We start from the raw sequence: 23,282 nt of genomic DNA, 5'->3' as shown, positions 1-23,282 counted from the left end.
GCAGCACAAGGTCGATCCCAGCCAGGGAGCTTCCCACATGGCGCAACAGACCTCTCCTGACTCGCCTGCTGCTCCCCTCAGCAGTATACTTCAGTCTGCCTGTTCTGTTCCCCACTCTATCTCTAGTGAATCCTCTCACCCCCCTCAACACTTCTGGCCTGTACCCCAACTCTTGTGTGCTTAAATAAATAAATCTTTAAAAAAAAAAAAAAAGACCTACACAGGATCCATTTAATGAAGTTATTAAACATTTACTTTAATCCAAAATCAATGTGTTCCAGGAAATAAAAAGCAATTTTTGAGTATTTTGGCAGAGAATTAGAAACTATAAAGGAGAGCCAAATGGAAATTCTAGAATAGAAAAACACATTTAACTGAAATTATGAGCTTAATCAATGGACTTTATTTGGCACAGATACCAGAGGACTGGTAAACTGCAAACTAGTCCAGTGCAAAGAATCTAAAGCAAAAAAAGAGAGATGGAGAAAAAGACGTATCTTTGAACAAACTGCAATAAGACTGATTTCTTGCTCTCACTGATTTTGTTGAGAAGTCTTCTGACAGTGTAATGGATTTTTATTTTTATTTTTTTTTTATAGAGGCATGTTTATTTATTTGTTTGTTTGTTTGTTCGTTTTTGTTTATACATGCACTGGGTACAGTCAGAAGCGTGGGAGGGTGAGAGAATTCACCAGAGCCAGAGCGGGGAGCAGAGCAGGCAGAAGGACCGAAGTACACTGCTGAGGGGAGCAGCGGGTGGCAGGAGAGGTCTGCGCGCCATGTGGGACCCTCCTTCGGTGGCCGGGGAGCAGCTGGGGATCGAACCGGCACCGCAGAGGCCGCGGGCAGCTTCGCAACCCAGCGCTCAACCGCTGCGCCACTGGGGAGGCCCTGTAATGGATTTTTAAAGAACTGAAAGAAAATAGCTGCCAACTGAGCATTCAGAGTAACCTGTGAACAGTAAATTAAAGAAAGTTACTGTCAGAAAAACAAAGTTTGTCACCAGCAAACATGCTCTAAAGGAAATACTAAAGGTGTTCTTTGAACAGAAGGAAAGTGATTCTAGATGGAAACCTGTAGATTCAAGTACAAATAGAGTAAGAAAAGGTAAATTTTTATTAATATTAGTATTAAAACAGTAATGTCAATATAATGTCTTGAGAGATTTACAATGTAGAGAGAGAATTAAAATATATAACCTACAAATCATATGTGGGATAATTGAAATTAGTTATTCTAAGACCTTAGCATTATCCTGGAAAAGGTAAGATACTAATTTACCAAAACTTTAAGAAACAAAAGTTTATAATCTTTAGGGTAAGCACTGTTGTAATATTAACTCTTAAACTAGTAGGCAGAGGTAAAAGTTTAGTAAACTTTTAAAAGTTAAGCCAAAAGAGGGTAAGGAAGGAGACAAAAGGGACACAGAACAGTAAGCCTAAAATGGTAGATTTAACTTCAAATATATCAACAATTATGTAAATCTAAATGAAATAAATATTCCTTCTAACCCAAATGTAAAAAATTTCAACTATTTGCTCTATATAAGATAGATACCTAGAACATGAATTTACAGAAAGATTAAGAGTGAAAATATGGAAAAAATAAACCATTCAGTGTCAAGCAACAGAAGGCTTATGCAGCTGTATTGAAATCAAGGTACAGTGTTTTTGGATGAATAAAAATTTCCATTTTAGGAGTGGTCTGACCAAGGGCTAGAAGTCATCACTTTTTCTGTTAAAGAGCAAGAGAGTAAATATTTTAAGTCTTCTGGCATCTCTTGCAACTCCTCTGATTTGTCATTGTAATGAGAAAACATCCAAGGGTAGTGTGCCGACTGGATCTGATCTGTAGGCTGTAGTGTGCTAACTCTTTCTCTAATTTATGGAATGACAATAGTACTCCAAAAGAATCATATTGAGCCGTCAAGACTTAGTGAGCTAGCCAGCCTCTAAGGATTTTTTACATGACTCTTGTACATTTGATTCATTGGTCTGCCAAAAGAGGATTATCATTTTTCTCTTCCAGGTAATATTAGACTTACTATGATGTTTTAGAAAAGAATATGCTTGAGTAGTCCAGAAAACCATCAAGAGAAAAAACTTTTTATGAAGAAAGAAGGGGAAGAATTTCTTTCAGAAAAACTGCTTGATGACAGCAGTTCTAATTTCATGTTTTAACCATTGATGTATACCGTTATAAGATACCAATTTTTACAACAATGCAATCATTTTGAAAATAATCTATGGATTTAGTTTAGATTGTTATAAACTTGGATTTCAGAAGCCACCTTAGAATTATTGCCATTTTAGAAAAATATGATTCATAATCTGTAAACAATAAGATTAACAAAAACAGGAACTTTGGTACTTGATAGTGAGAAATATATCTCAGACCTGCTCCTTATATGCACGCACATTATTACTCATCAAATTACAGGACAAGCAGATGACTAAAGAGCCATTTTTAAACTGTATGTGCCATTGAAGATTTATAGACTATACTGTTAAACAATAACAAGGACAATGGGTCCCTTGGCAAGAATTTGGAAGTTCCACATGACATTAGATATGAACAATTTTGGACACTAGGTGGAGCAGTTTCCTGGAGAAAGATGTAAGTCTTCTTTCCCTTTCAGATAAGCCCAACTCTTGGACAAAGAAGTCTAAGAACAAAAACTAGCAACAATCATTTTACAGTTTTAAAAGGCATCCAGATATTGATAGAAAGCTGAGTATATTTTGCAGATATGTTTTCTCTGTCCTATATTTTAACCACTGATATCCTAACCTTTGAGCCTTAAGAGGGGAGGGGATCCTTAAATTTGTCACATCTAAAGGCAGTGGGATATGGAAAAGTTTTGAAGCTATTTAATTTTATTGTAGAATAGATAAGATATTATTAGAAGCTATACCATCAATGTATTATCCTCTGAGAGGTATTTATCAGTCATTTGTTTAACATAATCATTTTAACAGAATATTTGTTATAAATATAAAGGAGGTTAGTTTTGAGATATTTGCACCTGTGTTAGATTCAGAGGTCTATTTCTGCTTTAAGGTTTAGGATTATGTCATCCCTAAAACAGGTAGTAAAAAAAAGTACATTTAAAAAGTCTGACATCATGATTGCTGTCAGATATTTACAAAATACTTCTGTATGTAGCGATTTCCTTTAATGAACAAGAGCATTATACTATGTCTATAGTAGTTTTACAATTTGCTATTATAAAATTTTTTTCATGAGTTGCAGACACTTATTTTTTTGACTCTTGGCTATTTATTGCCTTAAGTAAATGTTATTTGAGAAGCTGGTTGGATATGGATTGAAATGAAATAGTAGATTCATTAAGAGAAATATTGTCATGACTGTTTAATGTCATGAGGTGGAATAATTATTTTTAAAAACCTAACCAACCTCTTCACTTTTTTCCTGCTTATTATTAATTGCTCACCTGTCTGTTCCTCTCTTAAGACAAAAAAGAGAAGTTGCCAAAAGTAAGGTTCTGGTGTGACTTGATATTGCTGCGTATAATGACGGTGGATATAGACATGCAGTGTGACTCAGGGTTCTTGCAGGAAGACCAACAGGCTCTTCTTAAAAAAAAGTCTGCCTTTTTTTTTCTTTTTCTTTTGATGAGGGCATGATAAGCCCTTCTCCCTGTCTTTCCCCAAGGAATGACTCATTTGGTAACTCTTATGAGCATCACCACATCAAAAGAAGGAAACTATGGTCTCCTGGACATGAGGCTGGGATTTTGCCAAACAAAAGGAATATGCACAGACTGGATAACTTCCTGCCTTTAAGTCAACTATTTATTAAAGTGTACTTAAATAAAAGCTGAGAAGATTCAGTTTAGCTGAAATCTCATCTGTTGGGGATAAATTTTAAACAATTTAGATTAGTCTTTTTTCCAGCTCTCTCTAAATATGTGGCCTATTTCTCCTAAACACTAAATCAACTTTATGATTAAAAGTTGCTTAGGTTTAGAGAGGAAAAGTGAAACGTGTCTTTATGAGTGGATTAATTCAGTATAATAAAAATTACTTCAAACTCAGGTTCTTATAATTTGAACATAAACCATAAAGTTGATAGTTGTTTTTTTTTTGTTTGTTTGTTTGTTTGCTTGGATTAGCCTTTTTATTTTTATTTTTTTTAAAGATTTATTTATTTATTTATACAAGCACTGGGTACAGTCAGAAGCGAGGGAGGGTGAGAGAATTCACCAGAGCCAGAGCAGGGAGCAGAGCAGGCAGAAGGACCGAAGTACACTGCTGAGGGGAGCAGCAGGCGGCAGGAGAGGTCTGCGCGCCATGTGGGACCCTCCTCCGATGGCCGGGGAGCTGCCGGGGATCGAACCGGCGCTGCAGAGGCTGTGGGCAGCTTCGCAACCCAGCGCTCAACCTCTGCGCCACCGGGGAGGCCCAGCCTTTTTATTCTTATAACACTTTTTACCTTGTAAGTCATGTATTTTTTGCCCAGTTACCTAGGTTGTCTAGGCATTATCATCAGTATTACTAGACTTTTCATCAATTGAGGAATGTGAGATAGAAGTCTAATTATACCTTGTAAATTATTAACAGATTGAAAAAATTGAAACCCTCATTAACTAATGCCTACCTTACTGTCTTTTGACATATTGTACTATATTTTATAGAGAGGGACCAGGATATAAATATTAACTAAAAGTGTCCATTTGGAATCAATAGTTTGGTGCTTCAGCTTTCTAGAATTACTTGCTGTACACCATAACCTTAGGTAAGTTGTTTTCTGACTATAACGAGAAAAACAATGATTAAAGAATTTGAGAAGTAGAATTCTTGTTTGAAAAGCATTTCTGAATTCCCCTAACAATTAGATATTAAGAAAAAGGTTTTGCAAGTTGTACAGACAACAATTTCTCATCTTCTTTCCTTTATTTATCACCCAGATATTCCTAATGAATCACATTCCAGACTAACCACTGACTCCTTTTTTTCCTCAGTTAAGGAGTGTGGCAAACAAATGTTTTCCCAGCATAGAATTCTTGATTTTATTACCTTTGCTCTAAACTTTCCAGACAGAACTAATTGGAAATTTTGCCTTTGGGATCTCACTTGACTTCTGTTTATGGATGATGGGCTAGGCTATGAATTGACATTACAGATGTTGTGCTAACAACGTCAGTCTTTAGGAATGTTTTATCAGTTCTGAGAGAACCGCCTATGGTAGAGGAATGTCTGTCTGCTCATCTTCCTTACAGAAACTCATACATACACATACTGTACTCTTAGTGTAATATCATATTCTTCATTTTGGTTGATAAGAGACTTGGCTAAATTAGATTCATGATTAATATGACCTTCTTAGATACTTAGTTTTTAAGATATTATCTCTAGAAGAAAGGGCCCTAAAATAAACCCAATGGTAAAGTTCAAGATCCAGAAAAAAATGAGGCAGCAGTACACAAATAGTTTGTCATTTATAAAGGGTTTTTTTGGGGGGTGGGGAGATTAAGGTATGAATATACTACACCCTCCTTACAAAGTCCTAATTTGTGTTTGTGGTACCAGAACTTCTTTTCTCAGGGCTTCTATATGCACTACATCATTATCAGGGCACTGCTTAGAAATTCTCTTCACTACCAGATTTCCAAATTTTGTGTGATATAATTTTAGGAATGATAATTTTAGATCTTTTAAGACAACTTTTAAATTCTAAATTTCTCTTAATAGTAGTATATTACTACTCCCAAAGCTAGAATTGTCTCTGTTAATGTTTTTCTATTACTAAACCTTCCTTTCATACTCTTCATGAAAGAATATAAATTATAGGAATAAAACTTATAAAATTTATCTGCAAGAATTTTTTTTTTAAATAGTCTATTTGACATCTTAACTTGACTTTTTTTTTTTTTTAAAGATTTATTTATTTATGTATACAAGCACTGGGTATAGTCAGAAGCGCGGGAGGGTAAGAGAATTCACCAGAGCCAGAGCGGGGAGCAGAGCAGGCAGAAGGACCGAAGTACACTGCTGTGGGGAGCAGCGGGCGGTAGGCAGGAGAGGTCTGCGCACCTTGTGGGACCCTCCTTCTGTGGCCGGGGAGCAGCAGGGGATTGAACCGGTGCTGCAGAGGCTGCGGGCAGCTTCGCAACCCAGCGCTCAACTGCTGCGCCACCGGGGAGGCCCTCTGCAAGAATATTTTAAGAGTTAAAATACTTCTCCACAGACAGAAACCTACATTTGCTTTTATTAGAAATCTTGCCCTGTGATCTGACTATGGTTTTGCCTCTCACCCAGACATGCTTTTGCATAGCCAACCACTACATCTATTATCCTGGACAAGGCAAAATTATTCTATTATCAAAATCTTGGAAAGTATAATTTAATACAGCTCCTGAGACTCGATATATGGGCTTTAAACTGAAGCAAAACCAGATGTCCAGTATGTCACAAATACCCGACTATCTTATTGAGTTGCCTTCACTTAGAATGACTATACTGACTCTTTAAAAATGTCCCTAAAACCCATCATTTTGATGCGACTATAACATTTCATCACAATCATACAGTTTAACCTCCTTGTCATTAAACGGATTTTCCACTGCCATTAATTAGGACTGCTCAGGAGCTAAGTGTGCAGTTCTTGAGTGTTAATTTGTCATCTCTTGGCTAGAGCTTCCTATGCAGGGAAATAACAATATGGCTATATACAGCTGTTTGACTCCCCTTGATTACCACCACAAATACTGAAGAACACTGTCCTGTAAGGATCATTAACCTTTTAGATCACACATTTGCCATTTTTCCTTAAATAGTAATCTTCATATTGAACTTTACCTTTCCATATGGCATATCTTTGAAAGGTACTGAGACTTATTTGATATTACAGCATATAGTCTATCTTGGTGACTGTTCCACATGTAATTGAAAACAATATGTATGTTACTTTTCAGTGGACTGTTCTGTACGTTCAAGTCTTCTGTAGTCATACAGTTTTTCACCTATTGTTCTACCAACTAATAAGAGAAGGGTTTTGGGGCCTCCCTGGTGGCGCAAGGGCTTAAACACCGCACTATGAAGCAATCCGCAACCTCTGCAGCACGAGTTCAATCCCCAGCCATCCAGGGAGCAACCCACATGGTGTAGCAGACCTCTCCTGTCTCGCCCACTGCTCCCCTCAGCAGTGTATTTCAGTCAGTCTGCCTGTTCTGTTCCCCACTCTGTCTCTGGTGAATCCTCTCACCCCCTGCATCTCTGGCCTGTACCCCAGCCCTTGTATGCAAATATAAATAAATCTTTAAAAAAAAAAAAGAGCAAGAGAAGGGTTTTGAACTTTACAAATGTAATTGTGAATTTGTTTATTTCTCCTTTGAGTTGTTCAGGTTTTGTTATATGTGTTTTTTTGTTTTTTATTTTTTTAAAGATTTATTTATTTATTTATACAAGCACTGGGTACAGTCAGAAACGCAGGAGGGTGAGAGAATTCACCAGAGCCAGAGCAGGGAGCAGAACAGGCAGACTGACAAAGTACACTGCTGAGGGGGGCAGCGGGCGTGGCAGGCAGGAGAGGTCTGCGCGCCATGTGGGACCCTTGCCCGTGGCTGGGGGATCGAACCAGCGCTTCAGAGGCTGTGGGGCAGCTTTGCAGCCCAGCGCTCAACCACTGCGCCACCGGGGAGGCCTTCTATGTGTTTGATACTCCTATTAGGTGCTTACACATTCAAGTGTGTTCTGTCTTCCTGAGAGTTAGCTCTTTTATCATATGACATACCCTATTCATTTCTAATAATAGTCCTTATCCCGAAGTCTACACTATGTGATATTAATATAGTAACTCCATCTTTTTTATGATTGTTTTTAAATGCCTTATCTTTTTTTCAGGCTATTACTTTTATTTTATTTTTTTTTTTAAAGATTTATTTATTTATTTATACAAGCACTGGGTACAGTCAGAAGCACGGGAGGGTGAGAGAATTCACCGAGCCAGAGCAGGGAGCAGAGCAGGCAGAAGGACCGAAGTACATTGCTGAGGGGAGCAGCGGGCGGCAGGAGAGGTCTGCGCGCCATGCCGGACCCTCTTCTAGTGGCCGGGGAGCAGCCGGGGATCGAACCGGCGCCGTAGAGGCTTCGGGCAGCTTCGCAACCCAGCACTCAACCGCTGCGCCACCGGGGAGGCCCTCAGGCTATTACTTTTAGAACTTCATGCTTAGAATAGACTTTTTATAGGCAACATGTACTTCTTGCTTTTTAATACAGTCTGACACTCTCTGCCTTCATTTACAATTAGTATGGTTGGATTAAAGTCTGCCCTCAAAATTGTTTTGTCCCACCTATTTTTTTCCTCTTCCTACTTTCTTTGGATTGAACTTTTTTTTTTTAGTACATACAATATAATGCCTTACAATAATATATTCTGTTTTCTTCTCCCCATGCTTTATGTTGTTGTTTAACTTTTTTAGATTGATTTATTTATGCATACAAGAGCTGGGGTGTAGGCCAGAGTTGCCAAGAGTGTGGGGGAGGATTCACCAGAGACAGAGTGAAGCGCAGAACAGGCCTATTGACTGAACTACACTGCTGAGGGGGCCAGCGCACACAGGAGAGGTCTGCTGTGCTGTGTGAGTTAGCTCCCTGGCAGGGGATCGACCTCCCGCTGCAGTGGCTGTGGATTGTTTCACAGTGCTGAGACTTAGTCCCTTGTGCCACCAGGGAGGCCCCAGTTGTCTAACTTTTTGCTTTAAATAACCAGTTATTTTTTTGGAGAGTTTTTAAGGAAGAACATTTCCATTCTTCTTCATTCCTTTGTGCACATTAAAGTTTCTATCTGCTATCACTTTTCAATTTGAAAACCTCTTTCATTTGTTTTGCAAATTTGTTGGAACAAATTTTTTTTAACTTTTGTTTGTCTGAAAATGTTTTTAGTCTTCAAATACATTTCAGTATATTTTCCCTGGATTCTATATTTAAAGATTTTTTTCCTTTCAACCCATTAGAGAAGTAATTCCATTTCAATTTGTATTATTTCTGATGAGAAGTCTCATTTATACTTTCTGATAGATAATGTATATCTTTATCCACTCTGATTACTTTTAAGATTTTGTCATCATTACTGAGTTATAGCAATTTTGATTATGATGATTTTCAGCAACTTGACCATGTATTTTATTTTCTTTGAGTTACTCCTGATTGTTTTCTTTCTTTTAAATTTAATTATTTATTTTGTTGAGGTAACATTGGTTTACAGCACTGTATGTTTTCAGGATATAGGTTCATGGTTTATTGAGTTTCTTGTATCTTTAGATTGATAGATATTTTTTGCCAAATCTTGAAACAGTTACCATTATTTCTTCTAGTATTTTTCTGTATAAACCCTTCTCCTCTTTCCCTCTCTTTCTGGGATTCCAGTTACATGGTTAGAAAACCAGAATTTAAAAATGCTGGTATTATTTCTTTCATAGCTTTTATTTTTCTCTGTCCTTTAGCTTAAATACTTTATTTGTCCTTTCTTCAAGTTCTTGAATATTTTTCTACTGCTGTATTTAATTTGTTGATAATTTATACAATGAATTTTTCTATTCAGGTATTTTATTTTCAGTTCCAGAAGTTCTATTTTGGATTATACACACACTCTCTCTCTCTTTCTCTCTCTCTCTCTCTCTCTCTCCATTTCTTTCTTCATTATGTTTATATTTTCCTTTGAATCAGGGATTAACAAATTTTTTTTGTAAAAGGCCAGATTATAAATATTTTTGACTTTGTGGGCCATTAGAGTCTCTATCAGAACCTTTGAATTTTGCCATTGTGGTACATGACTGTATTCTTTGAAAGTTTATAAAACAGGTGGTAGATCCATGGACTGAAGTTTACCAACTGCTATTTTAAATCCTTTTGAGCGTATATATATTCACTATTTTTTAAGTCCATGTCTGCTAATTCCACTGTCTCTGGCATTTCTAAGTTTGTCTCTATTGAGTAATTTAGTTTCTTCGGGCTAGGCCATATTTTCCTGCTTCATATACCTAGTTATTTTATGTTGGGTATTAAATTGTTAACTGTTAAAATTTTGTTGTCTTTCCTTATAGAGCATCAGTTTTCTTTGTTTTAGTAGACAGTTACCTGTGAATCAGCTTAATCTAAGACTTAAAAAATACCTGTTATGGCCTTTCAAGAATAGATTGTAGTCTAGGCTCTTTTCAGCGTCTTCCATGAGTGCTGAATCTGTAATATAACTGGCTGAAACTAAAATGTTCTAGCCCTGTGTGAATTCAAGGACACGATAGCTTATCGTTACCTACATGCAACTTTGTTTGCCAAAGTCTAAAGGGGATGCCCATGCATATTTCTAGAAGTCCTATAATTCCTGTGGTACAATGTCTGAAAATAATTGTTCTGTATATATTGCCAATTTTGTAGTTAGTTACCAGTTACTTCATGATCTGAGGTAGAACTTCATTCATAGGCCAGGATCTTTAGGTATACACATATTAATACCAGCCATGACCCCATAGAGTTGGAGCCTACTCAGTACATTCTTATGTTTTATGGTAGTTCACACTTTTTTCTGTTTACACCATAGCTGTTTGTCTTTATCCCGTATTTCTTCATTTAATATTTTTAAAATGGACTTCTCCCTGTTTGATAGATGTGGTACAATTCATAGTTTTTAAAAAACACTCTTAAAATGACTATAACTTTAAATTCTTCTAATCAGAATTATTTTTTTTTTTTACTTTTTGTGTTGGGAATTTTCATATAAACTAATATTTATTTTAGACAAGTGAATTATATTTAGGTTAATATTAACCTATAACATTGAAAAGAACTTGTGAGGTTTCCTATCATTAACCAGAGTTTAAACTAAAATGTCAAGGTACAGGTTAAAGGGACTCTTTGAAAATGAACAAAGAACAAGAAGCTGAGTTATTCATGTTCATTCTGTCTGGGAACCACCACATCTGCCTTTAAGGCTGAGTAATTATGACTTATTAGTGTGGTTATGGAAAGTATGTATCAGTTGTGTTTTCGAACAGTCCTTTCTTTAGGGAAAAAATTCTCATCAGAGTGCTGAAAATTTCCTTTTTAAGAATCAGTTACAATTAAAACTGTGAACATGATCCCTTCCAGCGCCATCCATGTTGCTGCAAATTGCATGTGTTTATCTTTTTTGAATGCTGCTCAGCGAAATAAGCCAAAAAGAAAAAGAAAAATACCGGATGGTCTCACTCATAGCAGGAATCTAGAAAACTTAAATAAGGGACCAGGAAAATGAATATAAGAAAGTGAAAATCAAAATCAACAAAAAACTATGAACCAGAGACACTTTTTGGGGGGTGGGGGGCGGGAGGGGAAGGATTGGGGTCAGAATGGGGCGTTTGCAATTGTATGGGGGAATATAAAAATAAAATTTAATATTAAGAAAAAAAAAAAGGAAATTGAAATGACAAAAAAAAAAAAGAGGGAAAAAGATAAATATTTTCCAGCAGATTTGAGCCACTGAACCATGCATATTATTTCCATTCACAGCCTAAGAAAATTTCACTTTCCGAAGAGACTATTTTTTTTCTTCACAAAATATTCTGACTTTGTGACATTGTACCCCTTTAAACATATATTACATCAGAGTCCAACACATATAAATACTTGAGTTATTCGCTGAATATGAATTAAATGAGATGTTCAATCAACATCCAAGTTCTATTTTCAATATAATTTCTAAGGAATATGTATCATTATTACCTGAATAAACCTATTCTGTGGTGATTAAAAAAAATAAATAAATAAATAAAGAGTAATTTCAGCTATTGAAAAAAAAAAAAAAACAAAAAAAAACAATTAAAACTGTGAATAAGAATAAGTCTTTTATCATGTTGAATAATTAAGCTAATGGGTGCATGTCTGTATTTCTGGAATAGAAATGTAGTTTTTTCCTATTTTGTGCATATCAGAAATCTCATTATTTCGGACCCAAAACAGTTTGATTTTTGTTCACTTAGAATTTGCTTCGAGAGCTCAGGGGTAGAGTGTCCCTATAGCCGATAGGGGGACAGCTATGTGTTTATATCATAGACAAACTGTTGAATTTCTTCTGTTTTATTTATACCACATTTTCATTTTGTGGTTTCGAATATTACATGTGGTTTCAAATATTTTTAATTGTACCTGATAAATGTAAGTATACAATTTGTATAGACTCATCTGTCCAGAAGAAACCTAATAATATTATTTTTTATTAATTAATTTTTTTTTTTAAAAACCTAATAATTGATTCAGGGCCAAGTACAGAATTTCATTTCTTAGATTTTATTTGAGCACAAAATGCCTGTCACATTTTGGGAGAAATATAGCTTAGATTTATGAGTATCTTTCATATTAACATGTAACAAAATATGTTTTGTATCACCATTTATCTTGATAGCAATGGTTATTAATATTTTGCTTTCATCACTGCATCTTATGCACTTTATCTTTGAACTACAGATTTTCAATATGTGATTTTAAAAGATTTATATGTAAAAAACATTTGTTGTATGTATAATTTTATCCTACAAATAAAATCTTTTTTTTTTTTAATTTTTTTTTTTATAGAGGCATGTTTTTATTTATTTATTTGTTTGTTTGTTTGTTTGTTTATACATGCACTGGGTACAGTCAGAAGCGAGGGAGGGTGAGAGAATTCACCAGAGCCAGAGCGGGGAGCAGAGCAGGCAGAAGGACCGAGGTACACTGCTGAGGGCAGCAGCGGGCGGCAGGAGAGGTCTGCGCACCATGTGGGACCCTCCTCCGGTGGCTGGGGATCGAACCGGCGCCGCAGAGGCCGCAGGCAGCTTTGCAACCCAGCACTCAACCGCTGCGCCACCAGGGAGGCCCTACAAATAAAATCTTTTTCTATACAACTAGTAACTGTATAATTTTATACATTAACTGTATAATTTTATCCTACAAATGAAATCTTTTTCTATGCAGCTAGTAACTAGTACTTCTTGAGGACTTACACTAGATGCTAAGCACTTAATATAAACTAATTTAAACTTCACAATATCCCCAGAATGTAGGCCCTGAGGGTATTTTATTATTCCCATTTTACCGAAGAGGAAAGTAAGACTCAGAAGTTAAGTGGCAAAGGCCAGAACCTGAATCAGAACAAATGTGCTCTAGAAGTTATACTTATGGCTTATCACTCTCTGATAAATTTTGTCTGCAGGATGTATTTTTTTTTTTAAAGATTTATTTATTTATTTATACAAGCACTGGGTACAGTCAGAAGTGTGGGAGGGTGAGAAAATTCACCAGAACCAGAGCGGGGAGCAGAGCAGGCAGAAGGACCAAAGTACACTGCTGAGGGGAGCAGCGGGCGGCAGGAGAGGTCTGCGTGCCATGTGGGACCCTCCTCCGGGGGCTTCGGGCAGTTTCACAACCCAGTGCTCAACTGCTGCGCCAACCGGGAGGCCCCTACAGGATGTATTTAAATGAATATTTATCGTATGTGTTAGAGCAGCATATTAAGAATGTCCAAATTTCAGCTCTCACACCTCATGAGAATTTTGGAAATTGGCATTATGTTTTACTGACATTTAGTTATATTTGGAGTTTTTGAACTTTGTGCAAAATAAAACCATGAGTTTAACTGAGGCCCAGAAAGTTAAGTAACTTGGCTGAGATTGCCTTTTTTATGATCCTTTTATATCAGGGTGTCCCCATAGAAAAGGGTCATAAACTTTAGCATTCTCCCTTTGACTTTTTTTAAAGATTTATTTATTTATGCATACAAGAACTCGGGTACAGGCCAGAGGTGCAGGGGGTGAAGGATTCACCAGAGACAGAGTGGGAGCAGAACAGGGGAACTGACTGAAATACACTGTTGAGGGGAACAATGGGTGAGTTAGGAGAGGTCTGCTGCGCCATGTGAGTCACCTCCCTGGCAGGGATCGAACTCATGCTGCAGTGGCTGCAGATAGCGTCATATAGCTGCCTCTTTACCCCTTGAGCCACTAAGGGGGCCTTCCCATTGATTCTTAACCTAGTCTATTATGACCTAAGTTATTTGAAACTGAAGGAGCATGTTTAAAACACAGTTTTCCACCTCTACCTATTGAATCAACCTGTGTTGGGGACCCAGGAATTTATACTTTTAACAAATTCTCTTCTGAGTATATTCTTATACAGACCCCTCCCTTCCATGTTGGCATAATGTGCACTGTGTATAAACCTTTATTACATATATAAATTTTAATCTTCTTTAATGTGTGATTATTATTAAATTGTAATATTTTCAAAATAAAGGTACAAAGCAGCACAAAGCCTTCCATAAAAAAAACAGCTTTAAGAGCAAACTCCCTGGTACTGGTTCCACAGTTTTATTTTTGTTTCAGAATCTCAGTGGGAGAAATAAGGTTAATTCATTAACTGTTTTTAAGGAAGGGCAAAAGTGGTATTCTTAAATCAAACCTAAAGGAATAACGGACACCGAGTTTTTATCACAGGGAATGATATAATTACGAATGAGAAATAGGGCTAAATAAAATAAGAATCAAGCTAGAAATCTTATGGTTTCCAGAGGCTGGTGTTGGGCAAAGGAAATTACTACAAAAGGGCACAAGGGAACTTTTTGTGGTGATAGAAATGGCCTGTATTTTCATTGGTTGAAGTTATAAGGCTGAATACATTCGTCATACCTCATTGAACTCTAGACCTAAAAAAAGTGATTCTTAGCGTAAATTATGCCTCAATAAATCTGAATTTTTTTTTAAAGCAGACAGGAGATTCTGGGAAGGGTTTTTTTAAATCAAATTTCTAATTGCATCTTGAAATATTTTGTTGTATCATTCTTTAAAAGCTAACATTTTTCTATTAATGTAGAATTCAGGTACTGTGAAAATAACTATATTGATAATTCCTTTCTCATCAAAAGTTTCTCATTTGTTTTATAGGGTCCACATATAGCTTCAGTTACATTAGCTGCTTATGAATGCAATTCAGTTAATTTCCCTGAACCACCCTATCCTGATCAGATTATTTGTCCAAATGAAGAAAGCACTGAAGGAGCCATTTCTTTGTGGAGCATCATCTCAAAAGTTAGAACTGAGGCCTGCATGTGGGTAAGATACTCATTTTCATTTTTGTCTAAAATTGACCCTCCCTATCTTGAAACATTTTACTTCATTGAAATTGAATTCAGACAAAAAAAAAAAGAAATTGAATTCAGATAAATACTAAGTAGATTATTTATGACATCACTAGCTACCTACTTCCAATAAAAAGATAACTCTTAGAAAACTTTCCCTGTTTGTGAATGGTATTTAGAAGGTAGGCATGAAATTATAGGTAACATGAAGCAGCTGATCCCAAGTAGACAACAATAGGGAAAAGGAGTATAGATGATGCAACTGAACTACTCTACAACATTTCACCAATGCCTATATATTTGAAAAGCACATGACAGGTAGTTATATCTTGGTCCAGATTGGTAAATGTTATATGTCTCAATTCCTAAATTGAAATACTGTGTTTATTCTTAGAGGACTCATTTCACATTTTGAATTATTATTATAATAAAACAAGGTTGGATATTTCTTAATAAAGCAAGTTTTACTGTAATAGAGGTATCAGACTGTGATTGTACATGGTGATCAAATACATATACAAATATTTACTTTTGTATTTGTGCATAGTCGTACAAATTATTTTTATGGTTTGCTTAAGTATATTTTGGGAAGGTTTTAGACATGTTCAAAGGCACGTTATTTTAATACACATGAAATATTCTTTTTCCTTTTTTGTTGGCCTAAATTCATTCAAATGTCTGTCGCTTAGGAATAGTTCTTTTGACAAAGGCTTCTGTTACTATTTAAATTATTTTCTAGTTCATTATTTGAATTGTTGTATTTTTTTCCCTATAATACTTTTGTGTGTTCTCTCGAATTCCCTATGGTTTTTTTCCAGTTTTTTTTTTTTTTTTTTTTTTTTTAGTTTGTGATCAAATAAAAATGTGAAATAGATCACATAAAAATCTTAACTAAAATGAACAGAGTGGGCCTCCCCAGTGGCGCAGCGGGTTGATCGCTGCACTGTGAAGCTGCCCGAGGCCTCTGCAGCACGAATCAGACTCCTGGCCGGCCAGGGAGATTCCCACATGGCGCAGCAGACCTCTCCTGCCTTGCCCGCTACTCCCCTCAGCAGTATCTTCGATCTGTCTGCTTGTTCTGCTCCCCGCTTTGTCTCTGGTGAATTTTCTCACCCTCCCACACCTCTGGTCTGTACCCCAGTTCTTGTATAAACAAATAAATCTTTTAAAAAATAAAATGAACAGAGTGACTGTGTCCACAGAAGGGACAGAGTTTTCAGACATGTTTAAGTTTTAGCAATTATGTTGTGTTTTTAAAAGAATTATAAGGGAAATGCCATACATCAAATTTGTTGAATATGAAAGACAGGAAAAATTGTCATGTTTCCTGCTACTCATTTATAAACACTGGAAACAAGTTCATTGTACTAGTTGCATATGTTTTATAAATTTGATCACATTTGTCTTTTGATGAAAAATTATTAAAATAACAGAAGATTCTTGGAACATGCTCAAAAAGAGCTATATGTATATACACTTTGGTTTTCTATTTTTCTGTTTGTCCTTTCAAAAATGATTTACATGGCTGAATTAGCACTAATGGCAACAAAGAAAAATTTCCATCCCAACTGGCAGTGATAACTGCCTCTTCTAAACTCCAGAGTGCGTATTGTCTGTAGCCGCACATTTGGCCTTTCTCCAAACATGCCCTAAATTAGTTAACTTGGCTGACTTAGTAACTTACTTCCCCAAATAAATTTTAAGCTCCTAAAAAATACACACTGTCCCTTAAATTTACCTTTCTAACAATCAGCACTAGGCTTTGCACATTATAAGAATGTTGATAGATATTGACTGTTTGTTCTTCATATTTTTTCCCTGGAATTATCTTTGTTAGTAAAAAACTTAATATATATCAAGTGTTTAAATTAGTTCCTGTTGTTTTCAACAAAGGGTACTAAGAGTACTGAATACTCACATCCAAAATTTTGAAGTTGGACCTTAACCCCACACCATATATAAAAATTAACTCCAGATGCCTTAAAGACCTAAACTGAAAAGCAAAAACCATAAAACTTTTAGAAGAAAATATAGAGACTGGGCCTCTCTGATGGTACAAGGGGTTAAGTCTTAGTACTATGAAGCTATCCACAGCCACTGTAGCACAAGTTTGATCCCCTACCAGGGAGCTAAACCCTATGGCGCAGCAGCCCTCTCCTGTCTCACCTGCTGCTCCCCTCAGCAGTGTATTTCAGTCATTTTGCCTGTTCTGCTTCCCACTCTGTCTCTGGTGAATCCTCTCACCACCCCACCTCTGGCCTACACCCCAGCTCTTATATGCATAAATAAATAAAATAAATCTTAAAAAAAAAAGAAAATAGACAAGTCTGCTTGTCTGCTTAATTTTGGATGCAGCAGTGTTTCTTAAATAGCACACCAAAAGCATAGGCAATAGAGGAAAGAAACAGATAAATTGAACTTCACTAATACAAAAAAATTTTTTTTTAAACTTTATTTTAAAGATTTGTTTATTTATACAAGAACCAGGATACAGGCCAGATGCTCAGGAGGGTGAAAAGATTCACCAGAGACAGAGTGGAGAACAGAACAGGCAGACTGACAAAATACACTGCTGAGGGCAGCAGCGGGCAAGGCAGGAGAGGTCTGCTGCGCCATGTGGGATCCTCACTGGCTGGCCAGGATCGAACCTGCACTGCAGAGGCTGCGGACAGCTTCACAGTGTGGCGCTCAATGGCTACGCCACCAGGGAGGCCCAATATAAAAATTCTTATACATCAATGCAGCCTAGGGAGTGAAAAGACAACCCACATTATGGGAGAAAATGTTTATAGATCATATGTCTGATAAGGGTATTAAGTCAAGAATGTTCAAAGAGCTCTTGCAACTCAACAATGAAGAGACAAGCAACCCAATTTAAAAATGGGCAAAAGGGGCCTCCCTGGTGGCACAGGGATTAAAGTCTCAGTGCTATCAAGCTGTCCCATGCTACTGCAGTACGAGTTTGATCCCTGTCCATGGATTTAATCCACATGGCTCAGCAGACCTCTTATGTCTCGCCTGCTGCTCCCTTCAGCAGTGTATTTCAGTAGATCCCCCTATTCTGCTCCCCACTCTGTCTCTGGTGAATCTTCTCACCCCCCTCATCTTTGGCCTACACCCTAGTTCTTCTAAGCAAAAGTAAATAAAATCTTTTTTTAAAAAATATCTTTGGGCCTCCCCTGGTGGTGCAGTGGGTGAGCCCTGGATTGCGAGGCTGCCCGTAGCCTCTGCAACGCCGGTTCGATCCCCGGCCACCGGCAAGGTTCCCACAAAAAAAAAATAAATAAATAAATAAATAAAAAAATTTAAAAAAAGGGCAAAGAACTTGAGTACACATTTCTATAAATAAGATAGATAAATGGCCTATAATCACATAGAAAGATGCTCACTATAATCGGTCATTAGGAAAATGCATCCCAAAGAATCCCTTAACAGATAAATGGATAAAAAGGGTGTAGTATATACCTACAATGTAATATTGCTCAACCATGAAAGGCAAGGAAGCTATGATAATTACATTAACAAAACCTTGAAAAATGTTTAGTGAAATTAGTGAAAGACAGATAATTATAATTACATATTTATGTTATGTATTGTGCGTGTGTGTACATATATGTTATGCTTATTGAGGTAATGCTGATTTATAGCAGTATGTTTTAAGCCTGGAACACTCACACCTCTACAAATGTGTACCTTCCATCTTTGTTCCCCGCACCCTATCCTACTCTGTCCTACCCTTCTGGTAGCCTCCGTTCTGCAATCATATTTCAAGAGTTTAAAACTGATATCTTTTTTAAATATTCTAACAATTTGTACTTTGCAAAGTAAAATATCTTTAAAGACTTCACTATTATAAATATATTGAATCATTAAAATACATGGTACTTCAATTATAAGATAAAGAATAGGATCAACCTCAGTTTTAGCTTATTTATATAGGTCTCTAACACATGTTAAAATGAATTGTTTGATATTATGGACCAGTAGAGTATCTTTTTATGGTTCGCATTGTTTTGATCTTCTCTGGTTTGATTAGATCACCAGTGCAAGGCTTCACAGATTTTGTTTCCATCATGAATTTCAATTCTAGTTATAAAATATCCAAGCACAAGAGATTCAAGAATGAGCAGAACTTACCAGTCTCTACCCTCTTGTAGCTTTACATTCTAGTGAGGGAAATAATTATTAAGGAAAAATGTATTTATAAGTACCTATGGAGATGAGTGCTGTAAAGGAGAAATTTAGTGTATAACTCATTTTTTCCCTGCTCTGATTCAGGGAAGATTTCCTTGGAGAAGCAATGCTTAAGTTGAGTGTTAAGGATAACAAGAGGGAAGAAGGGAAGAAGAAGCACAGCAGGGTAGAGAAGAGTATGTGTGATAATTTTCAGAGAGCATAACCTTTTAAGCTCATTTATATGTCAGATTCATGATTTTGTTTTGTGCTTAATTTTTATTGTGGTAAAATTTACATAGCACATAGTTTACCAGATTAACACGCACAGTTTACTGGCATTAAGTACATTCACAGTGTTGTGTAACCATTACCAATATCTACTTCCAGAATTTTTGTCATCAACTAAAAACTATACCCTTTAAACATTAACTCCTTGTTCTCTCCTCTCTCCAGCCTCTAGTAACCTTTTTTTACTTTCTGCCTCAGTGAATTTGCTTATTCTAGATAATGCATATAAATGGAATCATGCAGTATCTGGCTTTCTGGGTCTGAGTTATTTCATTCAGCATGCTTTCAAGTTTCATCCATTTTGTAGCTTGTATCCAAACTTACTTTCTTTTTTTTTTCTTTTTTTAAATTATTTTTATTTTTTTTACAGCATTGTTCATTTTTAAATAATATTTGCTTCCCAAAACTTCATTCTTTTCTAAGACCATTTTTTAAAATAACCACAAGGGAAACTGGAAGCAAATTTTCTTTTTTATTTGCAAAGCAATCTGAAAACAATTGATATAGTCATTTTTTAAACATTGTAAATGGGAAATTTAGTAGAAAAATTATTTTCTTATAAAAGATTAACACAATGATAACACAGAAACTACCATAATTTCTGAATAGTCAACATATATAAAAATTTCTACTCTGTAGATATTTACCATTAAATTGATGACTTCCAACCTAGAAAAATAAATATTGCTGATTTGTTTGAAAATATACTTGACAAAGCTCTTTAAAAGTCCCAAAATTTAGGCCTCCCTGGTGGCGCAAGGGGTTAAGATGCAACCTATGAAGCTCTCCGCCATCTCTGCAGCACAAGATCAATCCCGGCCAGGGAGCTACCCACATGGCGCAGCAGACCTCTCCTGACTCGCCCGCTGCTCCCCTTAGCAGTGTATTTCAGTCATTCTGCCTGTTCTGTTCCCCACTCTGTCTCTGGTAAATCCTCTCACCCTCCACACCTCTGGTCTGTATCCCAGTTCTTGTATACATAAATAAATATTTTTTAAAAAAAGTCCCAAAATTCAAAAAAAGTTCCAAAAGTCCAACATTTTTTAATAAAATTGACACACATATTAAAATTCTCCAATTCAAGAAGCAGAGACTTCAGGTTAAGATATTGATAATAGATGCTTTTTCGTAGAACTTTCTGAATGTTTGCTTGACCACATACTATTTGTCTTTCTTTTACAATAAGGAAACTAGTCATTCCTTCTCCTTAATTAACCTAGACTGACAGTTTTTAGTGTTTTAGGTCTTCTGTTCTGATTTTGTAAGAATTATAAAATTGTACTTAATTTGAGATAATTGACTAAATAAACCTCTGTGTCTGGATCATAATGTGTTTTAGAGAACCTGCCTGGATGACTGTATTCTTTTTTTTTTTTTTTTTTTAGATTTATTTATTTATATTTTATTTATTTATTTATTTATACATGCACTGGGTACAGTCAGAAGCGCAGGAGGGTGAGAGAATTCACCAGAGCCAGAGCGGGGAGCAGAGCAGGCAGAAGGACCGAAGTACACTGCTGAGGGGAGCAGTGGGCGGCAGGAGAGGTCTGCGCGCCATGCGGGACCCTCCTCCGGTGGCCGGGGAGCAGCCGGGGATCGAACCAGCGCTGCAGAGGCTGCGGGCAGCTTCGCAACCCAGCGCTCAACCGCTGCGCCACCAGGGAGGCCCGACTGTATTCTTTTTATATATTTGCATAACAAATAGAATCTTGATTTGTGATCACCATTCTTGCTAATACCAAATTAAATGTATTAGAACAGAATTAAAATGTAACTAAGAATATGGTCAGCTAAGTGTATGACTGTATGCAGCTCTTTATTTCGTTTCAATCCCTTACTTCCTTTTTAACTTTAAGGAAACTTGTCATGAGTTTGAATCTTATGATTGCTTCCAACAGTTACTTAACAGGTTTTAGAGAAGTTCATGTTTTGAAAGGCAGCTATGCTCACCACTATACCACCAACACTGCACAGAAGTTCATGATTTGAATAAAATCTTGCAATTAACTTTCTTCCTACTTTTCATTTGGAAAAAATATTTTTTAAATATAAAGAATTATATAATTCATTACATTGTCACCCAACTTTGGCTAGTAGTAACTGCTGACTAACATTGTTTTACCTATATCCCACCCCGCTTTGCTATCAGTTTTCTGATATTCCTGTAGCATATCACTTTTCATCTGTAAAAGTCCATTGTTTTATTAGGTGTTAAAAACAGTGGTATTCCAGCTACATAATTTTTTTTCTTTAGCTCTTGATAAGAATACTTTTATAAGGAGAAACCACTCCTTGTCACCAATTTGGTTACCCTTAAATTTATAGTGTATATAAGGAAGGCAATTACTTGATTTTTCCCTTCGTTTACCAAATTTTTAAATAGTAAGTTGATTTCTTAACATCCTCCAAAGTTAACTAACATTAACTTCTTGTCAGCAAATTATGATTTGTGTTTTATTCCCATATATCCTTCCATGTATGTGTCTATCCACTCTCTGTTCTTTAAACATAGTCTTATTCTTTTGACATTTATATACCTTTTTTTCAGTACTTTTACTTCACATAGGGAAGATGTAGTTTCACTTGCAGATCACTGGTTCCACACATTAAATTATAGCACTGTGAACACAAAATGTTTGAATTTGATAATGTTCCTTGAGGATTCATTTCAAGGTGGTTATAGGCAAAGCCATAGGACAGAGCAAACAGGCCTAAAGTTGCTTCTGAGAACTAACAGTACCTTTTCATTCACTGTAACTCAGGACAAGAAGGATGGATCAAAGTTGAGACATTTTCCTAGAGATTATGTGCTTCTTTCATCATTACCTATCCTGTGTTTAGGTCTTTTAAGTTCAAACCATGTTCCTGACTCTTTTACCTTTGTTTTCGTCCTTATGTTCTAAGTTGATAGGGGGAAAAAAATTCTCTTCAAAAACAAGAATCCAAAAGTGACTGAAACATGAGTCACTCAATGTCCTGAGGAAATAAACATTTTTCCTGTGGTGAAAATTTATCCATCCTAATGTTGAGTTCCCAAGGGACTTCCTGACCACAATTTGTTAAAAGTTTTAACAATACACACGCAAAAAAAAAAAAAAAAAAAGCTTTATTGGGATTAAAGCAACATCCTAAATACCAGAAGGTTTCCTAGAAAATATTTATCTTACAGCTATACTGAATGAATTCTCATTACCAAATTATTTGGATATTAGAAAGGCAGAAAACTGGCAAAGATAAAATAGTCTACATAAAGGTGTGAGAGACTGAACGTTAACTTTAATGTCTGAAATGCAGAAGGATAATCTAAGGGTTTTATGTATATTTTCTTGCCTAGAATTGCATAGGTCAGTGTTGTCAGAATGCAAACTCAGGTGCTCCTCATTATGTACACTAACACATTCTGTGTAACCAGCTTGGTTTTGGTGACAAAGAAACATAGATTTGATCTGTTCAGTATCATTGTGTTGAGAACAGAATCTCATGTGAATATTTTGGTTTTTTACATAGGGTATCGGTACAGCAATCGGAGAACTGCCTCCGTATTTCATGGCCAGGGCAGCTCGACTCTCAGGTGCTGAACCAGATGATGAAGAGTATCAGGAATTTGAAGAGATGCTGGAACATGCACAGACTGCACAGGTAAGAACAATGGGGAAAAAGAAATAGGACACTTTAATTATGTCTAAAGAGGTTATGATTAAGGTAAAATTGTT

General features: G+C 36.2%; 1 protein-coding gene across 2 annotated transcripts in view; it reads left to right on the top strand.

The window, feature by feature from the left end:
• Positions 1–23,282, top strand: part of VMP1 (vacuole membrane protein 1) — a 102,922-nt gene that overhangs the window by 25,157 nt on the left and 54,483 nt on the right. For both annotated transcript variants that reach the window (XM_037491873.2, XM_037491872.2), the window contains exons 6-7: positions 14,912–15,079; positions 23,077–23,208. In XM_037491873.2, coding sequence (XP_037347770.1) covers positions 14,912–15,079; positions 23,077–23,208 — 300 coding nt within the window. The remainder of the gene's footprint in view (positions 1–14,911; positions 15,080–23,076; positions 23,209–23,282) is intronic.

This window comes from Talpa occidentalis, unplaced genomic scaffold (assembly GCF_014898055.3).
Source record: "Talpa occidentalis isolate TD23 unplaced genomic scaffold, MPIMG_talOcc4v2.1 talOcc4.7, whole genome shotgun sequence".
In the NCBI taxonomy this organism is placed as follows: Eukaryota; Metazoa; Chordata; class Mammalia; order Eulipotyphla; family Talpidae; genus Talpa; species Talpa occidentalis.
Note: the sequence above shows the minus strand (reverse complement) of the source record. Positions and strands in the feature narration are given on the sequence as shown.